Genomic DNA, 23,593 nt, shown 5'->3' with positions numbered 1-23,593 from the left:
ATACTTATTAAGTAGCTTGAACATTAATGTAAAATTATTTAGTTAACTACAAAGTGTATGCTGCCTCATGCTTATAAAACAAATCTAAATGTATGAATATGAAACGATGTAACATGAAATTTACAAGTCAAGAGCATTCAAAAGACAGCTGGAACAAACCCATGTCTCAGTAGTTGGATTACTCTTAATGCCAACACACTTCCAGTGGTACCACAAATCACAACATTCACATAAAACACTACTCTCCAACTGATTAGATATTTCTTCAATTTCACAGTAGACCTTGTCACACTTTGGACATACACAAAGTTGCTTGTTACATAACAAGTATGGCACGACATAAGCTTTAAAAAATATTGTAAGTTGTTCTTGTAAATTTACCCAGTATTTAGGATCAAACTGAACTTTGGTTTGGAATGATGCCTTAGGAGACCATACAAAAAAATGTCCCATTTTCAAACCAGTCACTGCCATTTGAGCTTGCATTTGGGTGTAGTATCCGTGAGACTGGTTAAGTTGTAATCTTTGAGTGCTCTCATTCATTTGCAAGTAATCTTAAATTTTTCCAACCATCAACAACAGATTTATTTGCCAAGGAAAATGGACATTTTATCTCAAGCACCTGTTTTGTACAGCAAAGACATGATACAATTCCATCTGGACTGGCTGCAATGTAAGGACGGTCTGCTTTTACAAATAATCCACAGTGTTCAACCTTAAAGTTACGGTGTTTAGGTGATTCTAGAGCTAGGAACACTTTCCTGGCTGTGTTTTCATGAGCACGGCCATATTTAATTGCTGGAACATGGTCAATGTTAGAAGTTTTACCCAAAACTTTTGCTACTAAAGGAGTGGTTTTTGTTATTTTGTTTTTAACAATCTCATTCATTTTTTTGAGACTTCATGAAGGATTGATGCTGTTAATCTGCCTTTTCTCTGCTCCAACCAAAAATTGTTACTGCTCTGCCCTTGAGTTTTTTTTCAATTAAGATAGACTGATCAGGAGTTAAAGTTAAGCTGTTTATGAAACTGCTTGTATCTGAACTGTTTTTGGCAAAAATTTCTCCTGCATCAAGCATTGATTTTGGACAATTAGTTTCAGCCTGAGTATTTGGAAAACCAGTAAAAAGTACTGCTTTAGGTCTTACTCTGTGAAGTGATGAATATAACCCCTCAACTTGACCATCTGACACTGACTTTTGATCTTCTCGTCTTGGGTCATACTTAAGCTTAAACTGTAAGTTTACTTCTGCATTGTCCATTGTAGATCCTGAAAGAAAACAGTTTTCAATAAATAGAAAATCACAATGCAATTATGGTGTAAAATATAAATTCAGGTTAAAAGGTTTTTACTATTGTGACAGGTTTAACGTACCACATATAAAAAAAAGCTGTATCAATATTAATGTTTAGTCGTGTGTGTTTAGAATTTTGCATAGTATATTGTTAATGTATGGTATGTTTAGTTTATTTAATTATTAAGGTCATACCTTGTTATAATGTATTAAAATTGTTTGTTTATTGAATTTTCAGTTTTTATAAAATCTTTCTGAATAAGTTAGAGTTATCTCCCATATACTGTTATCTTCTAAATTAAATGTATAATATTACACAATTATATAAAGACAGTACAAAAAAACTAATACAAAAACTTTTAACAGACATCCTTCGTTGACTTTTATATTGTTGTATTTGTCTGGAAACAGTTGCATTTTCTTGATGGTAAATTGTTTTCAAAAGTCTTCATTTTGAAGAAAAAAAAGCAAAAACATTGACCAGGTTAAAAAAATTGTTTTCACAAAGGTGTTCATTAAAATTATTATTACAAGTACCTGATATTTTACTACGGTTGTCTCGGCGTAGATTCAAATCAGATAGACGTCATGGTTGTACATTTTTCTTTGTTGAGGTATTCCACCCACAAGGAACAGATGTGCAGGAAGGGTCATTGTAACCCATGTTGGTGGCAAACTCAATCTTGTAAAGCACTGCAATGACATGGTTGCAAGTTTGGGCAAGCCCAGCAATACAGCTGCACCAAGATACTTCGATTTCATTTTCATTGTTTACAGCCAACCAAACATCATGTGGTTTATTCCTGATGGATTGTGATGGAGTCACATGGGACTTTATTATTTGAGATCCATTTAATGTTGCACAGAACACAGTATCAACAAAACCAGACTGGTAATATGAGTAGGCCTTTTGGGTTTTATAATGTCCAATAAAGTCCATATCTTGTTCTTTCTTAGATAAAATAAAAGAAAATATCTTGCCAAGATCTATTTTGGGCCACTCCTTCACATCTGAAGACCAGTCATCATCTTTTAAAGACCTGGGGTCATCTATATTTGCCTCTTTTAATCTGTTAGCATATTCTGTCTTCAGTTTGCTTTGTTGCTCCTGTTCTGAATACCTTAATGGAATGTTGGACTCCCATGCAACAAAACATCTTGATACTAGCTGTTGCTTGTTTCCCATACATGAGAGTCCTCTTGCAGACAAGAAATCTTTTAATTTGCCTATAGTGTTAGAAGAAAACTCCTCAAAGGCATTATCTGTACTATCCATTTTAAATTTACCTGTAAAATAAATTACAATTATGAATACAAATTCTTAAAGTTAGAATTTAATTTTTTTCTTTTCAATTATTCAATTTCAATATCCTCCTGGAGGCTCATTGACAACCTAAAAGAATTGACTTGTTAGCACATCTTTTTTTTATCAGCAGTTACTTTTTGGCGGTCATAATAAAATATTTAGGGATCACCTTGAAATCTTCTAAGCCGACTAAGAAACTTAAAGACCAGTGTAACATACTAAATTTTAATTGCTACTCATAAAGTAAGTGAATACATCTTTATTAACACAAACTTGTTAACTCCTAGTGTACATGAATATAACAGCTTGCTGATTGATATATATGGTAACATATTCAGTTGCTTACAAAATATATTCTGGTCATTTGGTATCTGGTGGATAGTTATCTCATTGTCAATCATATCTAATGTTCTTATTTTCATCAATAAAAAAATAAACATCCATGACATAATTTTGAAATGTTACATCATATCACTGTTTTTTTGTTTTTTTTTTTATATTGAATGAATTGAAGTATTTATAAAGGCTTTATTATATTTATATATATTTTGCACTTTTTTGCTCCATGATATTTGAACATTTCTTTAAATTTTTTTTTTATATGGACTACACTTGGGTTTTTTTTTAATACAGATTTCATAAGAGCTTCACTTTAATTTATATAATAGGAAAGTTTATCCTGGTATTTTAGCATTTCTTTTGATTTTTTTTTATAAGGACCATGAAAATACCACCCCAAGAAAAAGAAAAGAACAAGTTTGGACTGGATTTCTCTTATCCTAAAGAAATCTCACTTAATTTGTTCTAAAATGATATAGATATTTTTTTTCTTCTAAGACTTACCTCAATTCTTCCAGTATTAATTGCATTCAACACCATGAAAACACTCTAACACAAGGGACTCAGGTATAAGTGATTGTATTTTAAACATAAGGGTGTTTTTTTTTGTTTTTTTTTTTAACTTTATGCATAAAAAGATGATGGATTTTTCATAAAATGTGTTTTTCTTCACCCTGTTATGAAAAAAAAGTATGTGCCACGCCCCCTTGTTTTTATGATTTATTAATTAATGAATGTAAATTAAGGGCAGAAGTTATAATATAATTATTACCATTTACAACTCATATAGGATTTTCCAGTGTCAGAATCAACGGCAAATCTTTCTCCTGTTGATTTGTATTTCATGTTGTCAAAATTCCTGCTACGAAATTTCCGGAAGTAATCAATCGCAGTTACTACGCAACTTGCCCCCTATCCAAGATGGCGGCGATAACCGTGAGGTCACGTATTTCTTTAAGTGATTAATCTTATAGAAATATTCTAATTAAACATTTCACAGACCCTGTTTGTTTATTATCTTTGCTTTATCATACTTAATTTAACTAGCTGTGTGTGAAACTGAGTGTCATTGTCTGATAAGTTTCAAATGTAGACTATGTTGAGGGGAATAGGACCTTAATCGGGACTCCGGGATCGGGTGTTTTTAAGCTCGGGATTTCGGGATTAACCGTTTTGGGATCCGGGAATTCTTTTTTTCGAATTTCGTGATGTCGGGATTTAGGTTTATTTACATTCGGGACCTCGGGATTTCGTATTTTTAAGCCCGGGATTTCGGGATCAGGACCCCTCCTACCACCCCTCTATGTTAGTAGGTAGACAATGTTTATGATACATATGCTTTGAAAGACGATGTAAACTAGGTTAAAAAAGTATTGTGCGAATCTAGTGTAAACAAGGTCATTATGATGGACCAAAATTGCTACACGAACCTATGTTTGTATTGTTTCAAAAAATTGATCTTCATTTGTATTGTAATGAATAATAGATGAAAGCAGAGACATATATACACAGAGATTGGCAACTCCGTGAAATCCCGTAAAAGATCGCGGCCCGGGATGAGATTCTCGTCGATAAATAATAGAACATGTAATCAAGTCAGGGATGAATAACCTCGATAGAAAATCAAGAAAAGCAATGTGGAAATTATTTCAGATCATATAATTTTAAAAAAAAAACTACTTGAAATCGTTATATTTATTTTTATGCATTTATTGAGAAAAATATTTTTTTCTGCATTTCATATAATTTAATAAATCTGGTAATGATCAATGGTATTACCAGAAACTTTTCTGTACCGCATTTCTTTGCTTTAGTTTGCTCCTTAATTTACACAGTGAAATTATGTGTGTCCTATTTTTCCGGTAATTAGTTCCTTAGAGTTGTGACTGTTGATTCACAGGTGTGCGATTACGCAATTTATTGCCCTCCGATCATCGGAATTTTGCCGGAGGTGAAGTTCTAAATGGAACATTACTTGGGAATTGTTTTTAAAACTAAACAAATTCTGACATATTATTTTAACCATGACCAGAACTTTATTTTAACAGAAGCACTGGGGTCTGTTGTTCAACTTGTGATTAAACTAATCATATGATTAATTTTAATCAGTCGTTAAAAGTTAATCGGATGATTAGTAAATGCAATGATTAAATTGCGTTGTTCAACTTATTTTAATCATTGTATTTACTAATCATCCGATTAATTTTTAATCATATGATTAAATTTGGGTAGTTAGCAAGTGTTTCCCACAATGCATTGTAAATCAGGGCCTACAAAATTTCCTTTGATGCATTAAATTATAACATTCTTCTTTTAAACAGGTTTTGGGTACCAATAATTATTGAATAAATATCTTATAACATGTTCATGTTTTTTCTTATGGAAACATAAAAATATTTTAGATATGTTTCCAGTTCAAAATGAAATATGCTTGAATGAAAAAATAATTTCAGTGAATGGACTGATTAAGTAATCTCAAATTCAAAAGTAATATGCATTTATTTACCATGAAAATGGTTTCGGGTGCATTTTGTAATAATCAGCAAAAGCCATTTGCATTCCACTTTAAATTATGACTAGGGCCAGAGTTTTTCATGTTATTGCTCATAAATCTTTGTATCTGAAATGATGAGGTCATACAGGTGGTCGAAAAACCAACATTCAATGAATAACTTGAAATCAGTTTGTTTCTTAATTATATTAAAAAAATTCAATCGTCGTTGAAATAGTCTTATCATGCAACATGTGACTGTTCTAACTCAGAAGCAATGTCAGAGATTGTCTTCCGTCCTCAATCAAAATGCATCATTCATGACCATGATTTTAATGCCGGAATTTGGTGTCTGACAACAACGACAGTGTCCGTGATTGCAATGATAATTCAGTTGAAGTCTTTGTTTTTACATAATGATTCCTTCAAATGTCTGTTAAAATAGTTTTTGTTAGTTAAGTCATACCTTCTACACATGCGAAAGATACGCTTTTGTTTTAAAAATGACGAAATAATTTGGAATAACAATCTCCATTGACGCGTATGTGAAGGGTGCTTTCTTTCACGTCCGCATTTGATCAAGTATGGCATGCCAAGTTAACATTTCAGATCATTTCTACGGATGGTGTAGATCGTAATAAAAACAAAACTGTAATCGATTGCAGTTCACACGGCATAAGAAGATACAGTGTGACAATTTTAAATATTCACTTGTGCACGTGTAATGGCACAGTCCGAGAACCTTTTCAATGGTTTTTTAAAATTGAAATAACAAATTGTTAATTCTAGAAATTTTCATAAAGGGGGAGGGGCACTGACTGCCTAAGAGGGGGCCCGCTCCAATCATGCTTCAGTGATTCCCTTTATATAATCAACCAAATTTTTTCAACAAAAGGGGGAGGGGGCCTGGGCCCCTGAAAACACCTCTGAAATAGTTAGTTCTGATGTTGTACTGTTATACCACTGTCCCAGGTTAGGGGGAGGGTTGCGATCCCGCTAACATGTTTAACCCCGCCACATTATTTATGTATGTGCCTGTCCCCAGTCAGGAGCCTGTAATTCAGTGGTTGTCGTTTGTTTATGTGTTCCATATTTGTTTTTCGTTCATTTTTTTTATATATATATATATATATAAATAAGGCCGTTAGTTTTCTCGTTTGAATTGTCTACATTGTCTTATCGGGGCCTTTTATAGCTGACTATACGGTATGGGCTTTGCTAATAGTAAATATAAAGACAAGAAGATGTGGCATGATTGTCAAAGAGACAATTCCCTATCGGGAACCAAAAGATGTAGTAGTTAACAGATATAATATAGGTCACCGTATGGCCTTCAAACGAGCAAAACTCACATCGAAGCATAAGCTATAAAAGACCTATAGATATGACAAATCAAGAGAGTAAAACAATTCAAACTAGAAATCTAAAGGCCTTATATATATTCATGAACAAAACTAAGAACGTAAAACAATAATATATATAGCAACAAACGACATGCAACAACTGAATTACAGGCACATCGAAATGCTGATTTACGGTATACAAGTAGAAGATGTTAATTTGGTCCCTATTGGCCCGAGAACACAGTTATTTCGTAGAGCATTTCTTTTAGACAATAAATTCAAATTTAAAAAATCGCACCTACTCTTTCTCAAAAAGATTTTTTACAGTGTAGTGTATCAAATTAATAGAAACTTCTACCAGCTCTAACTGACAGCTTCCGACGTAATAAAAATTGACCTTTTTTAAACTGACCAAATCACTACTTAACATAAAGGATCATAAAGATTCAGCACCCAAATTTTTATAACATGTAATAACAGCCCCCTACTTAATATTTCATGCATTAGATATCAAGAAATAAATTGTGAAAGTGTATCAAATACAAATGCAAGTTATACACTGTTCACAGTAGGGACTAACTAACGAAAACCAAAGGACGATAACTGTGTCCTTGAACCTATTGTGTGGTCTTTTTTACCATTTGATGAGATTGTGCTACAACCGACCAACAAAGATGGCTGCTCACTGTGAATAAAATAACTATGAATTATGATTATGTATCTATTTTTGTGGCAAAAAGTTTAGCTAATTGCTCTCCGTTATATAAAGGCATGAAGTATTTGCCACTGGATTTTTAACATGATAATTCACTAGATAACAAAAGAAAGGAAGAAAGACCAATCACAATTTGTCGATTTTTTTTATTTTTAAATTAAACTGAAAAAAGATAAACCTTTCAAATAAAAAGTTCTTTATATAAAAATATTCCCTGGATGTGGAACTTTTGCTCCCTCTATTTTCAACACTAGAAATGAGGTTTTCCTGTGTACTTAAACTACAAACCTTGCTTTCTAACTGATCTATTCAAGGACGTCATGACTGACAACAACTGTCTTTATTTTAAAAAAAAAAGAAAATCTTCAGTGTCGTTATACGCATGCATGTTGTCTGCTTGAAGTTGATCCCCACCCGGACAGAAAGAAATAGCCCAACTCCAAGATGTTTATTATTAATATATTCCTGCATCAAGTTATTTTTCACCTAGGGCTTACATAAGAATAAATACAGAATATAGAAAGTGAAACTAAAATTGAAAACATAAAGTCTGAAGTCACATAGAAGAGAAATAGATTTATGTTTTTTGGGGGAAAACAGTCGGTGCCAGGGGTACCCTCTGTGTGTTCAAATATGCATGCCATATTTGCCACTGCCCCATGTCTGTTTTATGAATTCTGACCCTAAATTTTCCATCTGTTACATGCCAAGAATTCCTCTCTCAAAACTCCGGTGGACCTCCTACTGCACCCATTACCTGGATCCATTCGTAGATTTGATCCATTGCAAAGTGAAATTAATTTATGAAAGAGGGACGAAAGATACCAAAGGGACAGTCAAACTCATAAATCGAAAATAAACTGACAACGCCATGGCCAAAAATGAAAAAGACAAACAGACAACAATAGCACACACAACATAGAAAACTGAAGAATAAGCAACACGAACCCCATCAAAAACTAGGGGTTATCTCAGGTGCTCCGGAACATGACCTGCATGTACGTGTCGCCACTGAAGACCACAACCATATAACAAATGGTCAATATAAATTATCCGTGTTTTTTGCTCTATGAGATATTTGCATGCTCTTTATTTTTTAATATTGATGCAATTTATGATCATTTATACTTATCATTTCTTACTCGGACTAACCAGAGAAGCATCTATAGATGAGTTGGAAGTTAAAAAAAATCAAAGATATATTCTGTGATGATCTGGAAAAACAAGCACTAGTCACATAAATCATACATTGTTGTACCTCTCTCCCAATGGTGGTATAATACTTCTTTTGAAATATATCTGACACTCGAATATGAGATTTCCTAGATTCTTAATATTAACAGGTGCTTGTTTTTGTATATTGTGTCAGATAAAAAATATGAGACATTTTATTGACTCAGTCTCTTAATACCTAATCAGTAATATTAAACACTGATGGCAGTATATTTTCATTATAAATATTTGCAGTTGCGGATCCTAGGCCTAAGGGGGAGTCCGGGGGTTTGAATCCCCCTTTTATTTGACAATCAAAGTTTTTGAAAGGCGACGTGAGGTTTGAAACAACCCTTTTAATCTGGGCTACGTTGGAACCCCCCAAAATGGCTGGATCCACCCATGATTTGGATCCTCATAGCTCATAAGCTTTACTAAATGGGAAAACAATATACACTGTTTAAAAACTCCGTGTAAAGATAAAAATCGTAAGGTCCGAGATATACGGGGACGAATTCACCCATCATAATTTACCTGCGTAAACAGTTAGGACTAGGTCAAGGGCGCTACTGAAACTGAAAGTTCTAATATTTGAACTTCGAAAATGGGGAAATTAGCAAAGACTTGCTTTGAAAATCAATTATGGCCTGTACATTAATGCTATGGTAACATTATTTATTTATGAAGGCTGTTCGTCATAATTTGCTGAATGGTTCCGCACAATAACATGTGGCCCGTCTCAGCGTACGTTTAGTTTTTTGTAATCAACACTGTCACTGAGCGGTAAAATACAAACGAAAAACAGCCGAAATGTGCAATTTCTCTCTGTTATCAAATGCCCATTGTATGAGTGCGTCCGATCCTTCGCCCCATCTTGTCAAATCTCTTTCCAATTTATGTTTCAACTCAACTCCTAGCAACTATATTGTGTTTCTTTCAAATATTAAGGTATTTTATGGCTGAAATCTCTTTCCCGGAGCTAAATATCTCTTAAACGCCTCATATTTCGAGGATAAACTAATTTTTGCATTGATACAGCAGCCATCTTGGATGCTTTAATCATATGATTAAAATTTAATACACTTCAAAGAGGTGGATTAAGTTTAACGACAGTTTTAGCATTTTTAACACAGCGTTAAAATTAACGACAAGTTGAACAACACACTAATCATATGATTAATTTTAATCGAATGATTAAGAAATTTTAACGACGCGTTAGCCCTAACGACAAGTTGAACAACAGACCCCAGGACAATACTATAGTATTCAATCAGGAAAACAAAAATAGTCATTTAACATGACAAGAAAAGAAATGAAGCAACTTTTTCATATATATAAAAAAAATATGTAGCGAGTAGAAATTTGTCTCGTGAGAAACTGATTTTAAATCTGTTTTAATTTAATTATACTTTTTAATTGTTGATTGACCTAAAATAAAATTATTTATAGAACCTTTGCATAAATTTCCTAAATGAACGTACATTATAGTGTTGTCAAAATCACTATTTTTGCTGCCATGAAATATTGAATATGAATCTGTCATTATTTGTAGTTTTTTTTTTTAAGACTTAATATCACGGACTCTGATTAAAAACAATTTGTATCATAAGTACAGTAAAATGCTCTGCTGAACTGTAGAATTTTAATGTTTTGTTTCATAGACCACCGGAGTACTGCAACATTCTTCTCTTTACTCTTTCCTATCAGGTAGTGAAACTTGAGTTTGAAATTAGAAAGATTTAAAATTGTGCACAAGTTTTATCTGATCTTTTGTGGGTTTATGTTGTTCAAGGTAATTTTCGGTGCAGTGCTATGGGGGTTGTTTTTTTTTTCTTTCTTTTCATTTGTTATTTTTTCCTCTGTGTTACACGACCTTGTACCTTTTGTATTGCCCCTAGACATCTCCTGCTTCTGTTTAAACCTTTACTAATATCTCATCTGTTTTAAATAAAATAGTCTCATTCCCGGAATTTATTATACAGAAATTCATTATAAAATCAGTTTTTTTTATAAGCATATAAACTGCTTGGTCTCTTCACACAACTTATAATGTTTAGGACGGAATGCATCAATAGGTACATACATGTACCAGGTCATGGATATATAAGTACACATTATGTGCTTTTGACCTCCACAAGAATTCTTAAACATTCATAGATGTGCAAAGAATATTTTTGTCGTTGTGTTGTTGTCTCATTGACATAAACCTCACATTTCAGTTTAGTCATAGCATCTGTGCCTTGCAGAAAATATTAGCATAAACATTTTTTCAAAAGTTTAAACAGGAGTGGTGAAATAGTGATTACAGAATGAGGACATGTAAAACTGAAACAACACAACACAACAGATAAATATAAATAAGCACCATTGACAATTTGTTAAAGGACTGAAACAAACATAGATGGTGACCAATGTGGGTGACTAGTGTACAGTAGTAGAGTGAACATTTCTTGCTTCTTTTTCTACACATTTTGTCATTTCATGTGAACAATTAAATATGTTACTTTCCATGGTGAGGAAGGAATTTGTGAAACGAAATATTTTGCTATTTAGTACTGTCAAGATATATATTCACAGGGGCGTTGTTGGATAAATTAACAGTTTCTCTTTTTTTTACATTATGCTACCTTTATGCTACAAAAGATAGCATTTTCCATTCTCCTGATGTACAAAGATATATTTATAGAGTAGCCTTCCAATGATAGTCATACATGTAAATCATGTCTCATTAGCAATCATACTACATGTATGTAAAAACTATGTACATGTATACTTTGTAAACATAAAGAAGACAAATGAAGTTGAACACACAAGAAATTTATTTGCTTTTGTATCCATCTGCACAACTGCCACTGTATCACTTCTGCTTCAAATTCAATGTGTATATATGTCTCTGATGAAAGCTTTTGATTTTTAAAATTAAACCAGGTATACATTTCATAGATTTGTCAAAGTCAAAGGAAGATATTAACTTAATTATCAAAATATGTTTATCGTACATACTTGTTTGTCACGAATGTTGGTTCATAGCTAAAAATCGATAATCATTAGATTCAACAATGTCGGCCTCTTTGAAAATGAGGTAGCCTTTTTTTCATGGACATCAAAGAGATCTGATATGAATCGAAACAAATCACTATTCTATTTTGAAATTTCACATCTCAATTTGAATCATATTTCATAATTAGCGGAACGTTTTCTTCTTTTTGCGCATTTGTTATGACATTCGTACGGTTCAATATATACATATTTGCAGAGCTATCTTAATTTTAGCGAACCTCTTAGTCAAATCATAAACACTTTTTCAACAAGGGCACATATCAAATTGAAAAAATAACCCCAAAATAAGGAGTTTTTGTGCAATTCTTTATCAATATTCTCGGGGTTTAGGCTTTTTACTAAAGAAACTTTAATGCATGTGTCTTCGGAGGTGCGATTGGGACGCACATTTTTTTTAAAGTGTTGTTTCTATTTTATTTACCTTTGTATTAATATATACATAACTTTAACCATCAAGCTGTCTAGAAATTCTATATAACCCATTATTACATAATTGTCCAATGCTACGATCTACTCCTTTATTGTTTGCGTCTTTGTTAGATGTATTTTTATGTTTGTATAGATTTGTCAGTCATTTGTGTGGCAAATTTGCGGTGTATGTTTATTATTGTCACATTACCCTAGTATGTTGGCTTGTGTACTTTGTTACTCACTTAAAGTTGTCAATATAACGGAAGTACAACCAACTGTCATACAAGTGTGCGGTTTAGGGAGCATTAAAACCGGGTTTAGATCTGCATTTTGTTCAGAAAATGCCAGTACCAAGTCAGAAATCTGGCAGTTGTTTTTTACTTGTTCTATTGACTGATATTGTTTGATTTTGTTCGTTTTCATTAATTTTATGTATTTCCCTTTTTTGGAATTTGCCTTGGAGTTCGGTATTTGGTATACTTTTTTTCAAATTTTTGTGGTTTGATGAGAGACCTTTCTTTGTCTTACCTTAGATTTCGGTATTTTCATAAAAGCATTTATGTGTTGCATGCATTGCTTTTCTACGTGCAAAATATTAGACTGCAGGTAAATGTACATAAAGGCAACTAATCATTCAGTTTAGTTCGCTTGCATTTACATTATGATAGTTTTGAATGAAATGTGACAGTTATCAAAGGTACCAGGATGATAATTAATACGCCAGACGCGCGTTTCGTCTACATAAAACTCATCAGTGATGCTCATATCAAAATATTTATAAAGCCAAACAAGTACAAAATTGAAGAGCATTGAGGAGCATTGAGGATTCAAAATTCCCAAAAGTTGTGCCAAATACGGCTTATGTAATTCACAATAGCAGTTTCTGTTTGTTTAAGCCGTCAATCAGGTTTGTATTTGAATACGAAATCTGAAGGTTATGTGATAATTTTTTGTTATGATATAATTGTGATCCGAGTGTCGAGTTGCATTGTAGAAAAAAAGCATATATGAATGGAGACTATACGCGGTTAATACAACTAGTATCGATCCGTCTCAATTCCTGCAGGTGGTTTTTATCGAGAGGTTTGCAGATGAAACGTAATGGATGAGCTTTATACAACGATAAACTATCCTGTAACTTAATTGCCACTCTCTGTTTATTTTCTTTTTTTTTTAATTAAGACTGTACATAAAAAAAACCTATGCATCACACAATAAGATGAAACACAAAAAACCTATGCATCACACAATAAGATGAAACACATTCAACTTTTTGTTTTATATATGCAATATATATATATATATAAAATGACTGAATAAATAGTCAACGATCAATATTATATATATAATGGTGACGTTCTTACTAACCACAGTCTTTATATTCAGTTTCCTTAATATTCTCGTTTCATTCATTTATTGATTTTTACTAACATGTATGTCACATTATAAAAGTAATCTATTGATTAACGGGATCTAACGGGAAAAAACCTTTAATTCATAGTCTAACAATATTATCTGCCTAGTGTAATCAATGTCTTTGTTTATTGTTTTTTTCGTTTTTGTCATAGGTGTTAAACGGCCTTTTGGTTAGACCTTTAAACAATGAGCCATACATTTTCTCTTCTTTGTCTAGCTTGAATTGCATTTCAGTATTTTTTTTATTGCATTTTTTTAATGATATTTGCATAGCAAAAATCGTTACTTTTTGGAATTGATCAACAAGTTAAATATGCCTATTTACTACCTCCCTCCATAAAATAATTCACGAAAGATAACAAAAAATATGGAAACAATTGAATGTTAGTTCACTTCTGAAGTCCATAACTGATTATAAAGTAATATATATATACTTTAAATTCAAAAAATTAAATTTAAATTCACATTTCTCCATCTACGTGTATGCATATTTCATCTATTAATATGTAAATGCTTATATATGCATTAATAAACTGCAGTCAAATCTCTAACGTGCTTATCATATTCTTGCAATTGTAAACAAAATAAAATTATATACATAAATATCTAGTAATTGGTGCTGTGTGTACATGGGAGAAAAATACCCTTATATCTAATCAGTTGGGGCTGCATTTCATTTTTATGCAGCTCAAAACACCATATCTATTAAAAGGGGAATAATCCTTAAAGAAACAGATTGTCTTCCATATTACTTTCACTTCCATGTGCAGGCAATAACTGTTCAGTATTCTATTGTGATGTATTTCATTTTATTATTTCATTGTTATAAAACAAATCATTGTAATCATTGTATGAAATTTAAAACCCGTGGAATTGAAATATAACCATTTTTGTCAAGTTTGATACTACAAAATTGACATTCACACAAAATCATCTGTTGAGAATTAAGATTAAGTGAAAGTTGATAAATTATTCCAGAATTTACCATATTCTATTCCAGGTCTATAATTGGATTAATAAAGTATTCTTATTCTTATTCTCATATACTTTCCCCTTTACCAACAACTATGTCCTAACATATATTTATGTTTGTAACACTCTTGTCTTTTGAGGCAAAAATGTAATACATTTTTATATCTGTTTCTATTTAACATGTTTAATGCGTCAACCTTTATTTTATTTTATTGATTTTGTCTTTACATTCTGTCCTAGATCAAATTTAGTTGTTCAGTGTATATTCACTTGTTTGTATTAATATGTCTTTTGATTGAGTTAAGCCATTTCAATTGATATTTTATAGTGTGTCCTTTTATGTTGTGATGTTACACTATCTTTTCAGATAAGGGTGAAGGTTGGTAACTATAAAAACGTTTAAACCCGCTGCATTTGTTTGCATCTGACTTAGGTCAGGAACCGATTGTTCAATGGTTGTCGTTTGTTGATGTGGTTCATAAGTAATTCTCGTCTTTCGTTTTTTTTTATATAGATTAGACCGTTTGATCTGTTATGAATGGTTTTGCAATAGTATTTTTTGGGGACCCTATATAGATTGCTGTTCGATGTGAGCCAAAGTTCTGTATTGAATACAGACATTGGCCTATAATAGTTTACTTTTACAAATTGTGACTTGGATGGAGAGTTGTCTCATTGCCACGCATACCACATCCTTTTATATCTATCATATGAAACAAAATACAAGAGTTTTGTTATATTTTTGTCATCTTTACACATTCCAGTTCGTGTCAACAAACCGTAGAATGTTTTCAATCACAAAAGGTATTTGTAATGGAAACCTTTTCCTTAAAAATAAAACGAGCTAAAGATCAGCATACTAGTTTCTATGTTAAGTTCCGAGTTAGACAGGAAGTGTCAGTTACAAGATAAATTAACTAACCATTAATAACACTTGATAATAGATAATAATAGTAGTATATAAAAATTATATAAATTAAATTCATGGATAACAAATGAATGTTTATTTATAGTACTTCTATAAAATTCTATAAAGGTCATACATGGCCCTGAGTATTAAGTCCGTTGCTAAATGTGATTGAAAAGACGTATAGCGAATTAAAATATAACCATTTTTGTCAAGATTTGATACTACAAAATTGACCTTCACACAAAATCATCTGTTGAGAATTAAGATTAAGTGAAAGTTAATAGATTATTCCAGAATTTACCATATGTAGGTCTATTGGTCCACCCAAGGGAGGACATTACAATTTAAGTTAATCAATTTCATTTATTTTTAACAATAATGTGATGCTAGCCGGCTAACAGTGTGTGATTTAAAACCATACAAAACTGCACCTTTCAATACAGCGAGAGATGGATCCTTTGGCTGGATAACATTAAGCTTTGGAAATCTTTGTCTTATGGCATTGATTAGAAACATCGATTCACAGTAACCCCCTACAGCCAGAAGTAAATCAATATTTCTAATATGTGGCTTTTTTAAAAGTTTTTCTAAAATTTCCAAAACTTTCTTAATTGAATATTCAAAAAATGACAGAAACACATCGTGTTTGATTCGCATCTTGTCATTTCTAACAGAGACCTTATTCTTTAATGTTGGCTTTTTTACTTCTTCGGATATTGATCTCTCTGTTTTTTCCTGAAAGCAAGTAAGCCATTTCAAAGGTAAACGAACAGAAATGTCATCACTGTTTTCTCCACTGAAGGACGTCTTCTTATTTTCAAATTCTGACAGCAAGTCAAAATATTCGGATGGATAGTTTTTACGAATATGCTGCACAACGTCTTCACCAAATATTTTGTCAAGAAATGAAACAAACTGTTCATTTACTGTATTTCCTCCATAACAACCTCCAAAAGGGTGATGTATTTCTTGAAGGGTATCAGGACCTTTAACTTCATGAACAATAATGTCTGTAGTTCCGCCTAAAAATTCAGAAAATAATTCCGTCAAATTGGTTCTATATTGACCATCAAAGGAACATACGACTTACCCTTCCGGAGCACCTGAGATCACCCCTAGTTTTTGGTGGGGTTCGTGTTGTTTATTCTTTAGTTTTCTATGTTGTGTCATGTATACTATTGTTTTTCTGTTTGTCTTTTTCATTTTTAGCCATGGCGTTGTCAGTTTGTTTTAGATTTATGAGTTTGACTGTCCCTTTGGTATCTTTCGTCCCTCTTTTAGTAGAATTAAAAATTATTAGTGAGCAGTTGGAGATCCAAACATACTCCCCTTCCAACAAAATTAATCCTTCAAATTAAACAATAAAAAAAAACCTCCAACAGTTAATGCAATTTGTTAATAGCTTCGTCTCCCCTATTTATACACAACACTCCAAATTTTTACGCCAAAAGAAATATAACACAAAGATGATGTCACTTATAGGATTACAATTAGTAGCTTTAGGGTATGACTGTTAAAATCTTTTCTTGGACCAAACTGACAGAATATATTTATATATTTATTATACGACAAAACTGTCAATATCTATTAGATACAACTGCCAGAACAAGTGCAATTAGTTTGTTTTTTTTCTCGTTGTGAGTCAAATTGTTCAGTAAAAATAAAAAAAATAAAATAATCAATTATATGTTTGTTTTTCTCCAGGTTTAGAAAATTTTCTTTTGATAAATATATAGTTTAGTCTCACGGTGTTAACTTGAAGTGACAGGACGAAAACCTCAAAATATATTGATAACAAATTTTAAACACTAAAGTCGCCGTCAGTTGAAATTCGTAGCGGTTATCGGTAAAAATAATCTAAACTGTCAACCACGTTCACTCGTGATATAGTTTTTCACATTTCATTCATAAATTGCCAAAAGAAAAACCACTACTGACCTAACTTTTAAGTGATTGCACTGTGATAATCCTGACCTTCACATTTTGCAACACGATTTTGAATGGTGGAATCCGCCATTGTTTTTACCGGAAGTGTTTCCGTGGAGTTCAATTTCATGAAATTTGCATAAAGCGCGGGAAACTTTATCACATAAATGAAAAGAACATTACTGGAAACCCCGAAAGTGACTTATTTCATATGTAAAAAAAGGATCCTCATAGAAACGAAAATGGCGGAATTACAATGGAAAACATTCTGGAAAATGTGAAGGTCAGAATTATTACAGTGCGATCACTTAAAAGGTAGGTCAGAAGTGGTTTTTGTTTTGACGATTTATGAATGGACTGTGGAAAACTACATCTCGAGTGAGCGCGATTGATAGTTTAGATTATTTCTACCGATAACTGCGACGAATTTCAGCTGACTTAATATTTAATTTTGAAACTGAGAAAACGATTCGCAATTTGTTTATCGAAATAATTTTTATTGAGGTAAATTGATTTTTTTTTTAAAAGAAAACCAAGAAATATGAACTTTACCAAACTTAATCAACAAGAGTAATCATAACCTACTCCAAGCGTGCACATTGTTTTTATAAAGTATTGTCGGTTTGTAACTTACCTCCTTGATCCAAAACGATATACTGTGAGCCTTTCTGCATTAAAGCTATTTGTTTATTACCACATGAAGTTGATTTGACCTCAGTTGGTACCGTGCGACAATAGAATGATGCGGCCTCGGGTTCTGCAACAATTGTCAACTGATCAAGTTTTATATTAGCCTACAATGATATTCAAAAGAGTTTTTCATGCATTTTTGACATGCATATAGAGTAACGCGTATTCAGTTGAATATGGTCCCTTGCTGAAAATACACTTTTGTTTTAACTTACGACTGGATATAAAGTGAATACACTTGTTGGAGACTGTTTGCTTACCATTCGAATGTTTAAATGATATATACCTCTAACTCCTTATCAAGATCAAGTAGTATTAGCAAAGGATGTGTAAGAACCTAAAGATTAAATAGCTATGTGACAAAAACATGACCTGTAAAATAGACAAATCTTTCTAAATAAATATAAGACGATATGGAATGAGCGCCTATTAGACAACTCTCCATCAAAGTCACAATTAACAACAGTAAACTATGATAGGTCAAAGTACGGCTTTCAACACGAAGCTTTAGTGTACATCGAACAGCAAGAAAAGGGCAATTAAAATGATTAGTGTAAAACTATTCAAACAGGAAAACCAACGGCGGAATCTATATAAAAAACATGGATCGAGAAACACTTATTAACCACATTGACGAACGACAATAACAGTTACTGAACAACAGCTTCCAGACTATTTTTACTTTTACTATATGAAGCAAAGTTCGGGCCAAAAATAACATATTACTACTGTACTACATATATGTATCTTTCCATAAGATCTAGATTGAATAATGTCATTTTTTTTTCAAATATAAAAAAAAAAAAACATCACAAGAATGTGATATACATGTTCAGGATGTAGTTCAACTATCTTGTCTGTTTCTAAACATTCTAAATATGTTTAATTAAACATAAAAAAAACACTCCCCCGAAATTAGTTTTTTTTTTCTAAATAGAATGTTTCACTTGTTTTTCTGTAATTAATTGAAAAATAGTAGAAATGCATTTTACTTATTCTTCGCAGTTGACAAAAGATGTAAAGGTAATACAAACAGACAAAGCAAAAACAAAAACAAACAAAAAAAAAACAAAACAAAACTGCAGGAGGCTTTTCAATAATTATATAAATTAATAACGAATACTAATTACAAATAAGAAAATGAGTGGCATAAATGGCGACAAAACCTCCTAAATATAAATCTTTAGAAATAAGCAGTCTACATTTAACAAATTTAACAAGCAGTTAAATTTTCCCATCATTTTTCCGAAGGTTTTACGATAGGTTATAATCCCATTTTAAAGATTTACACAATGATATAAATCCAATATTTGAGTTAATTTCTACAAAGACTATTATCATAATCCTGATTTTTCTATATCAATTCACAATTTCGAATTCTATTATTCGTTTAGGATAAGACTATGTAGATAAACTCATCATAGATACCCGGATCAAAATGCAGATCGATCCATTTATATAAGCTTTATGTGGGTTTATCCATAATACTCTATTCTCATCAATGTATTTATAAAATTTTGTTTTTTATATTGAGCATTCCTAATTCTTTAGTTTTTTATATTAGATAGTGTTTACGTCGTATAAAAACAATCTAAATTCATTACAAAGAAGCCAGTTACTTTAAACTCAACCGTATAACTCAAGGTCTTAGAAAACTACACACATTATTATCCATGTCTAAATAAAATACTAAAATAATCTAATACTTATTTATTATTTTTAATTGCATTGGAACATCCAGGTAACTGCCCTTGTTCTAAATTTTCTGAAGTTAGACATAAACAAAATGGTAATATCACTGAAATCTGCGTCAACGCAGTCTTGTTAAACAAAAATGTACATACATTTAAATATGAAGCATTTGTAGACAAGATCGTTTGAAATAAGTAAGATGATTCTTTGCAGTACCTTTTTTGCAGCTTCCGCCATGAAATGTCGAGCTTCATAGTCCCAAATGGCTGGAACTGTGATCACCCAATGAACGTATTCGTTATCAAAAGTCTGATTTCCTGGTAAGGTTAAGTCTTTTAACAAATGATTTTTGAAATAATTTATAACAGCACCGAAGACATCAACGGCTAACATGTCTTTCCCAGCATTTCGGATGTCACTGATAAATGTATCTTTGGTTAGTATATCCTGTTAAAACAATTGAAAGATTTTTTATTTAGAGTACGTGTTATTTTTCTTATTTCATTACTTGTACAAGGAATACAGAACTGATTTTACGTATAATTACACATAACCATTATCATTATAATTGACATATATTTCACTGATTCATACAACTGATTAAACTGTAGCAGGGTACATTTGTAATTGTCTTCAAAAATGCCTACCATATGTTATCGAAACTGATTATAAAGTGTTGTTGTAATGGCACATATTCTTATATCTCTTCTATTATCTCTATGGTAGCAATTAGCTTGTAATAATAGACTCCGTTATCGGAAAAACAATTCGAATAACATCTTATTCGTTTATTGTGTGTTAATTTGCGTTTTGTGATTGAGTTAAGCCTTCCGACAGATATTTTATAGTTTGTCTTTCTATGTTGTGATGTTATAACATTTTTTCCGAAAAGGGAGAAGGTTTGGTACCATTAAAACGTTTAATCCCGTTGCAAATATTTGCACTTGTCCTAAGTCAAGAATTTGATGTACAGTAGTTGTCGTCTGTTTATGTAGTCCATACGTGTTTCTCGTTTTTCTTTTTTATATAGACTAGACCGTTGGGTTTCACGTTTGAATGGTTTTACACTAGTAATTTTTTAGGCCCTCTATAGCTTGCTGTTAGGTTTGAGCCAAGGCTCTGTGTTGAAGGTCGTACCTTGACCTTTAATGGTTTACTTTTATAAATTGCAACTTGGATGGAGAGTTGTCTCATTGGAACCCATACCACATCTTCCTATATCTAATTTAGGATGAACATATTTACTTGAATTCTTTCTAAAAAATCACTGATTAATGTGATTATATAAAATCAGCTAATTTACTGTAATAACATAAACGGTACCAATTTTCCTGCACCAGATGCGCATTTCGACAATACATGTCTCTTCAGTGATGCTCGTGGCCAAAATATTTGAAATTCAAAGCTGATATAAAAGATGAAGAGCAATAATCCAAAAGGTAAAAAAAGTATAGCCAACTCCGTCAAAGGAATCAGAGCTTTGCACGAGGGAGATACATTCCTTAATTTATAATCATTTCTAACATTTTGTAACAGCAAATTTTAATAACACAAAAAATCCGTATTTTCATGCCAGTACCGAAGTACTGGCTTCTGGGCTGGTGATACCCTCGGGGACTAACAGTCCACCAACAGAAGCATCGACCCAGTGGTAGTAATAACATTAACGGTACCAATTTTCCTGCACCAGATGCGCATGTCGACAATACATGTCTCTTCAGTGATGCTCGTGGCCAAAATATTTAAAATCCAAAGCTTATATAAAAGATGAAGAGCAATAATCCAAAAGGTAAAAAAGTATAGCCAAATCCGTCAAAGGAATCAGAGCTTTGCATGAGGGAGATACGTTCCTTAATTTAGAATAACTTCTAACATTTTGTAACAGCAAATTTTAATAACACAAAAAATCCGTAATTTCATACTTTAAGCTATATATCATTAGAGTCTAAAAATACCGCGAATAATTGTATCAGTTAATACCAAAAATTTCCTATCAGCACAAGATTCCTGAAAGAACAAAATTATCCTGGACGTCAAAAGTCATAATATCATCTGTAGTTATTCAATGACTTTTTAATTTGAAAATGAATTGGACACTGACATACAGATAGAAGGACTTGCAATAAAAATCAATTCAACACAAAACATTTGAAAATATGACACCTGTTAAATAAAACCTATAAAAACGAAAGGAAAAGTTTACGTATTCAATATAAAACACTTTTTTGTCTTGGTATTGATAGTTTGTCGTTTTTATTGATTATAAATAAAAGAATTATGCAAAAGTAAAACTGAAAAACGTTTTGCTAGCATGACACAATTGGAACATGTCGTATGTTTTGAGATGACATTCTTTAAGTGTCTTGTCTTATTGTATCAGTTTTACGTCTTTGACCGTGAACATAACAATCTACTTAAACATTGGTGTAAATTTCAATATATTTTTAAAGTTGTTTTGATCATCTTTGGAAGAGCTCGATTCAGTAATTTCTAAGAATGAAATCTGTAAAATATACTTTCTTTGAATATTAAAAATATTTTTTTTTCAAACGAACTGAAATATGTTGAGGATCTTCATAATATGCCACAACTTATTAGTTGACAAAGTAATTGTTTAATTGAAAAATGACAGTTAAAAATAATAAGAGCATGAGTTAACACTGCTTATATTTTTTTACTTAATATTTCTTTGTCCACCAATCGTATGTGTTTACCTTTTACAAAAATAGAAAATATACTTAGTCATGTTAAGTGTAACAATTATCTAAGTACTCTTAAAACTATTACATATCGTACCTTGTAAAGTAGCATTTTGAAATTCCTGAAGAAGTACCATTTTGTAAAATCTATAGAATCTGACTTTTCGCGATAAAATTCCTCTGCTTCAAACCCAAAACTGTGAAACGATTTATCAGGGTTAAACAACACAGACGTAGGAGATTTGTATGTCACTTTTCCATGTATTTTCCAATGCTTACAATAAATTTTAGCATTAAATCCGGATTCTTTAAAATCTGATTTATTGCAATAAGCATATCCGGAATTTGCCGTTCCAAAGTCAATTGCTGCTACAATAACTTTATCTGGAAGAATTTGCTGTAATGAAGTAACAAGTTTAAATATAAATATAAATGTGTCGTTTATTGGTTTCAACACCATATGAATTTATTTCGATACTTGACATCAATTGTAGGATTGAGAACATTTTACAGAAGATGTTTTGATTTAGAAAAAATTACATCCGATACTTACCGCTGGTAGATATACAAGGTCTGATCAACTCGGAAAAGTCTGGACAAAAAATTGAATTATGTTTGTTAAAGCAACGACTGATGACGAAGAGGGATACATACAGATGATAATAAACGTTCACAGGTCTGATATATATTACCAACAAATGATGTTAACTTCAAAAATTATCCTTCACCAGAGTCAAAATATAGTACAGTAATTGCATTTAGCCAAAAAAAACAAAAAAAAACCAAAAAAAACAACAGAGCAATACTATATTAAAAACTTATTAAAAATCACTTAAATCTTCAGTTGACTCATTATAGATTAAACAACTATATCATATTGTCGACCCCTACTAGCCTTTTAAGATTTATTAAGCTATATACAAATAGTTAACACTACCACTGCCATCATCAGAATACACATACATATCGCACTCAACGTCCTTGGTGACAAAAAATACGATTTCTTAGAAGATCGTAGATTACTTGAAATTAAATATTTAAATATCTTTACGTGTATACGTTAAATTGCTGCAAGCTAAAATAAAGAAAGATGATGAATATCGAGAAAAGGATTAT

General features: G+C 31.8%; 3 protein-coding genes across 3 annotated transcripts in view; all 3 read right to left on the bottom strand.

The window, feature by feature from the left end:
• Positions 1-386: 386 nt before the first annotated feature.
• On the bottom strand, positions 387-3,786 carry LOC139526404 (uncharacterized). Its single transcript, XM_071321549.1, has 4 exons — positions 3,720-3,786; positions 1,894-2,582; positions 1,248-1,270; positions 387-899 (listed from the first exon to the last, which is right to left on the bottom strand). The coding sequence occupies exons 1-4, from the start codon at positions 3,784-3,786 to the stop codon at positions 536-538; spliced, it is 1,143 nt and encodes a 380-aa protein (XP_071177650.1). The 3' UTR covers positions 387-535.
• Positions 3,787-15,839: 12,053 nt separating this feature from the next.
• On the bottom strand, positions 15,840-17,487 carry LOC139526403 (heat shock 70 kDa protein 12A-like). Its single transcript, XM_071321548.1, has 2 exons — positions 17,445-17,487; positions 15,840-16,492 (listed from the first exon to the last, which is right to left on the bottom strand). The coding sequence occupies exons 1-2, from the start codon at positions 17,485-17,487 to the stop codon at positions 15,840-15,842; spliced, it is 696 nt and encodes a 231-aa protein (XP_071177649.1).
• Positions 17,488-18,001: 514 nt separating this feature from the next.
• The window catches only part of LOC139526402 (uncharacterized), a 65,149-nt gene continuing 59,557 nt past the window's right edge, over positions 18,002-23,593 (bottom strand). Inside the window, exons 9-11 of the mRNA XM_071321546.1 lie at positions 22,575-22,874; positions 19,995-20,225; positions 18,002-18,190 (exon numbers count right to left, since the gene is read on the bottom strand). Coding sequence (XP_071177647.1) covers positions 18,002-18,190; positions 19,995-20,225; positions 22,575-22,874 — 720 coding nt within the window. The remainder of the gene's footprint in view (positions 18,191-19,994; positions 20,226-22,574; positions 22,875-23,593) is intronic.

Source organism: Mytilus edulis, chromosome 6, assembly GCF_963676685.1.
Source record: "Mytilus edulis chromosome 6, xbMytEdul2.2, whole genome shotgun sequence".
In the NCBI taxonomy this organism is placed as follows: domain Eukaryota; kingdom Metazoa; phylum Mollusca; class Bivalvia; order Mytilida; family Mytilidae; genus Mytilus; species Mytilus edulis.
This window is presented reverse-complemented; position numbering and strand designations above follow the sequence as displayed.

Bases quoted from the DNA above. Each gene is read 5' to 3' on its own strand.
- LOC139526404 (XM_071321549.1), bottom strand. From the start codon at position 3,786: ATGAAATACAAATCAACAGGAGAAAGATTTGCCGTTGATTCTGACACT. The intron at 1,271-1,893 runs GTACAACCATGA...GTTTTCTTTCAG, and splicing joins ATACCTCAACAAAGAAAAAT to GATCTACAATGGACAATGCA. The intron at 900-1,247 runs GTAAACTTACAG...TCCTTCATGAAG, and splicing joins CTACAATGGACAATGCAGAA to TCTCAAAAAAATGAATGAGA.
- LOC139526403 (XM_071321548.1), bottom strand. From the start codon at position 17,487: ATGGCGGATTCCACCATTCAAAATCGTGTTGCAAAATGTGAAG. The intron at 16,493-17,444 runs GTCAGGATTATC...CTGAATTTTTAG, and splicing joins TCGTGTTGCAAAATGTGAAG to GCGGAACTACAGACATTATT.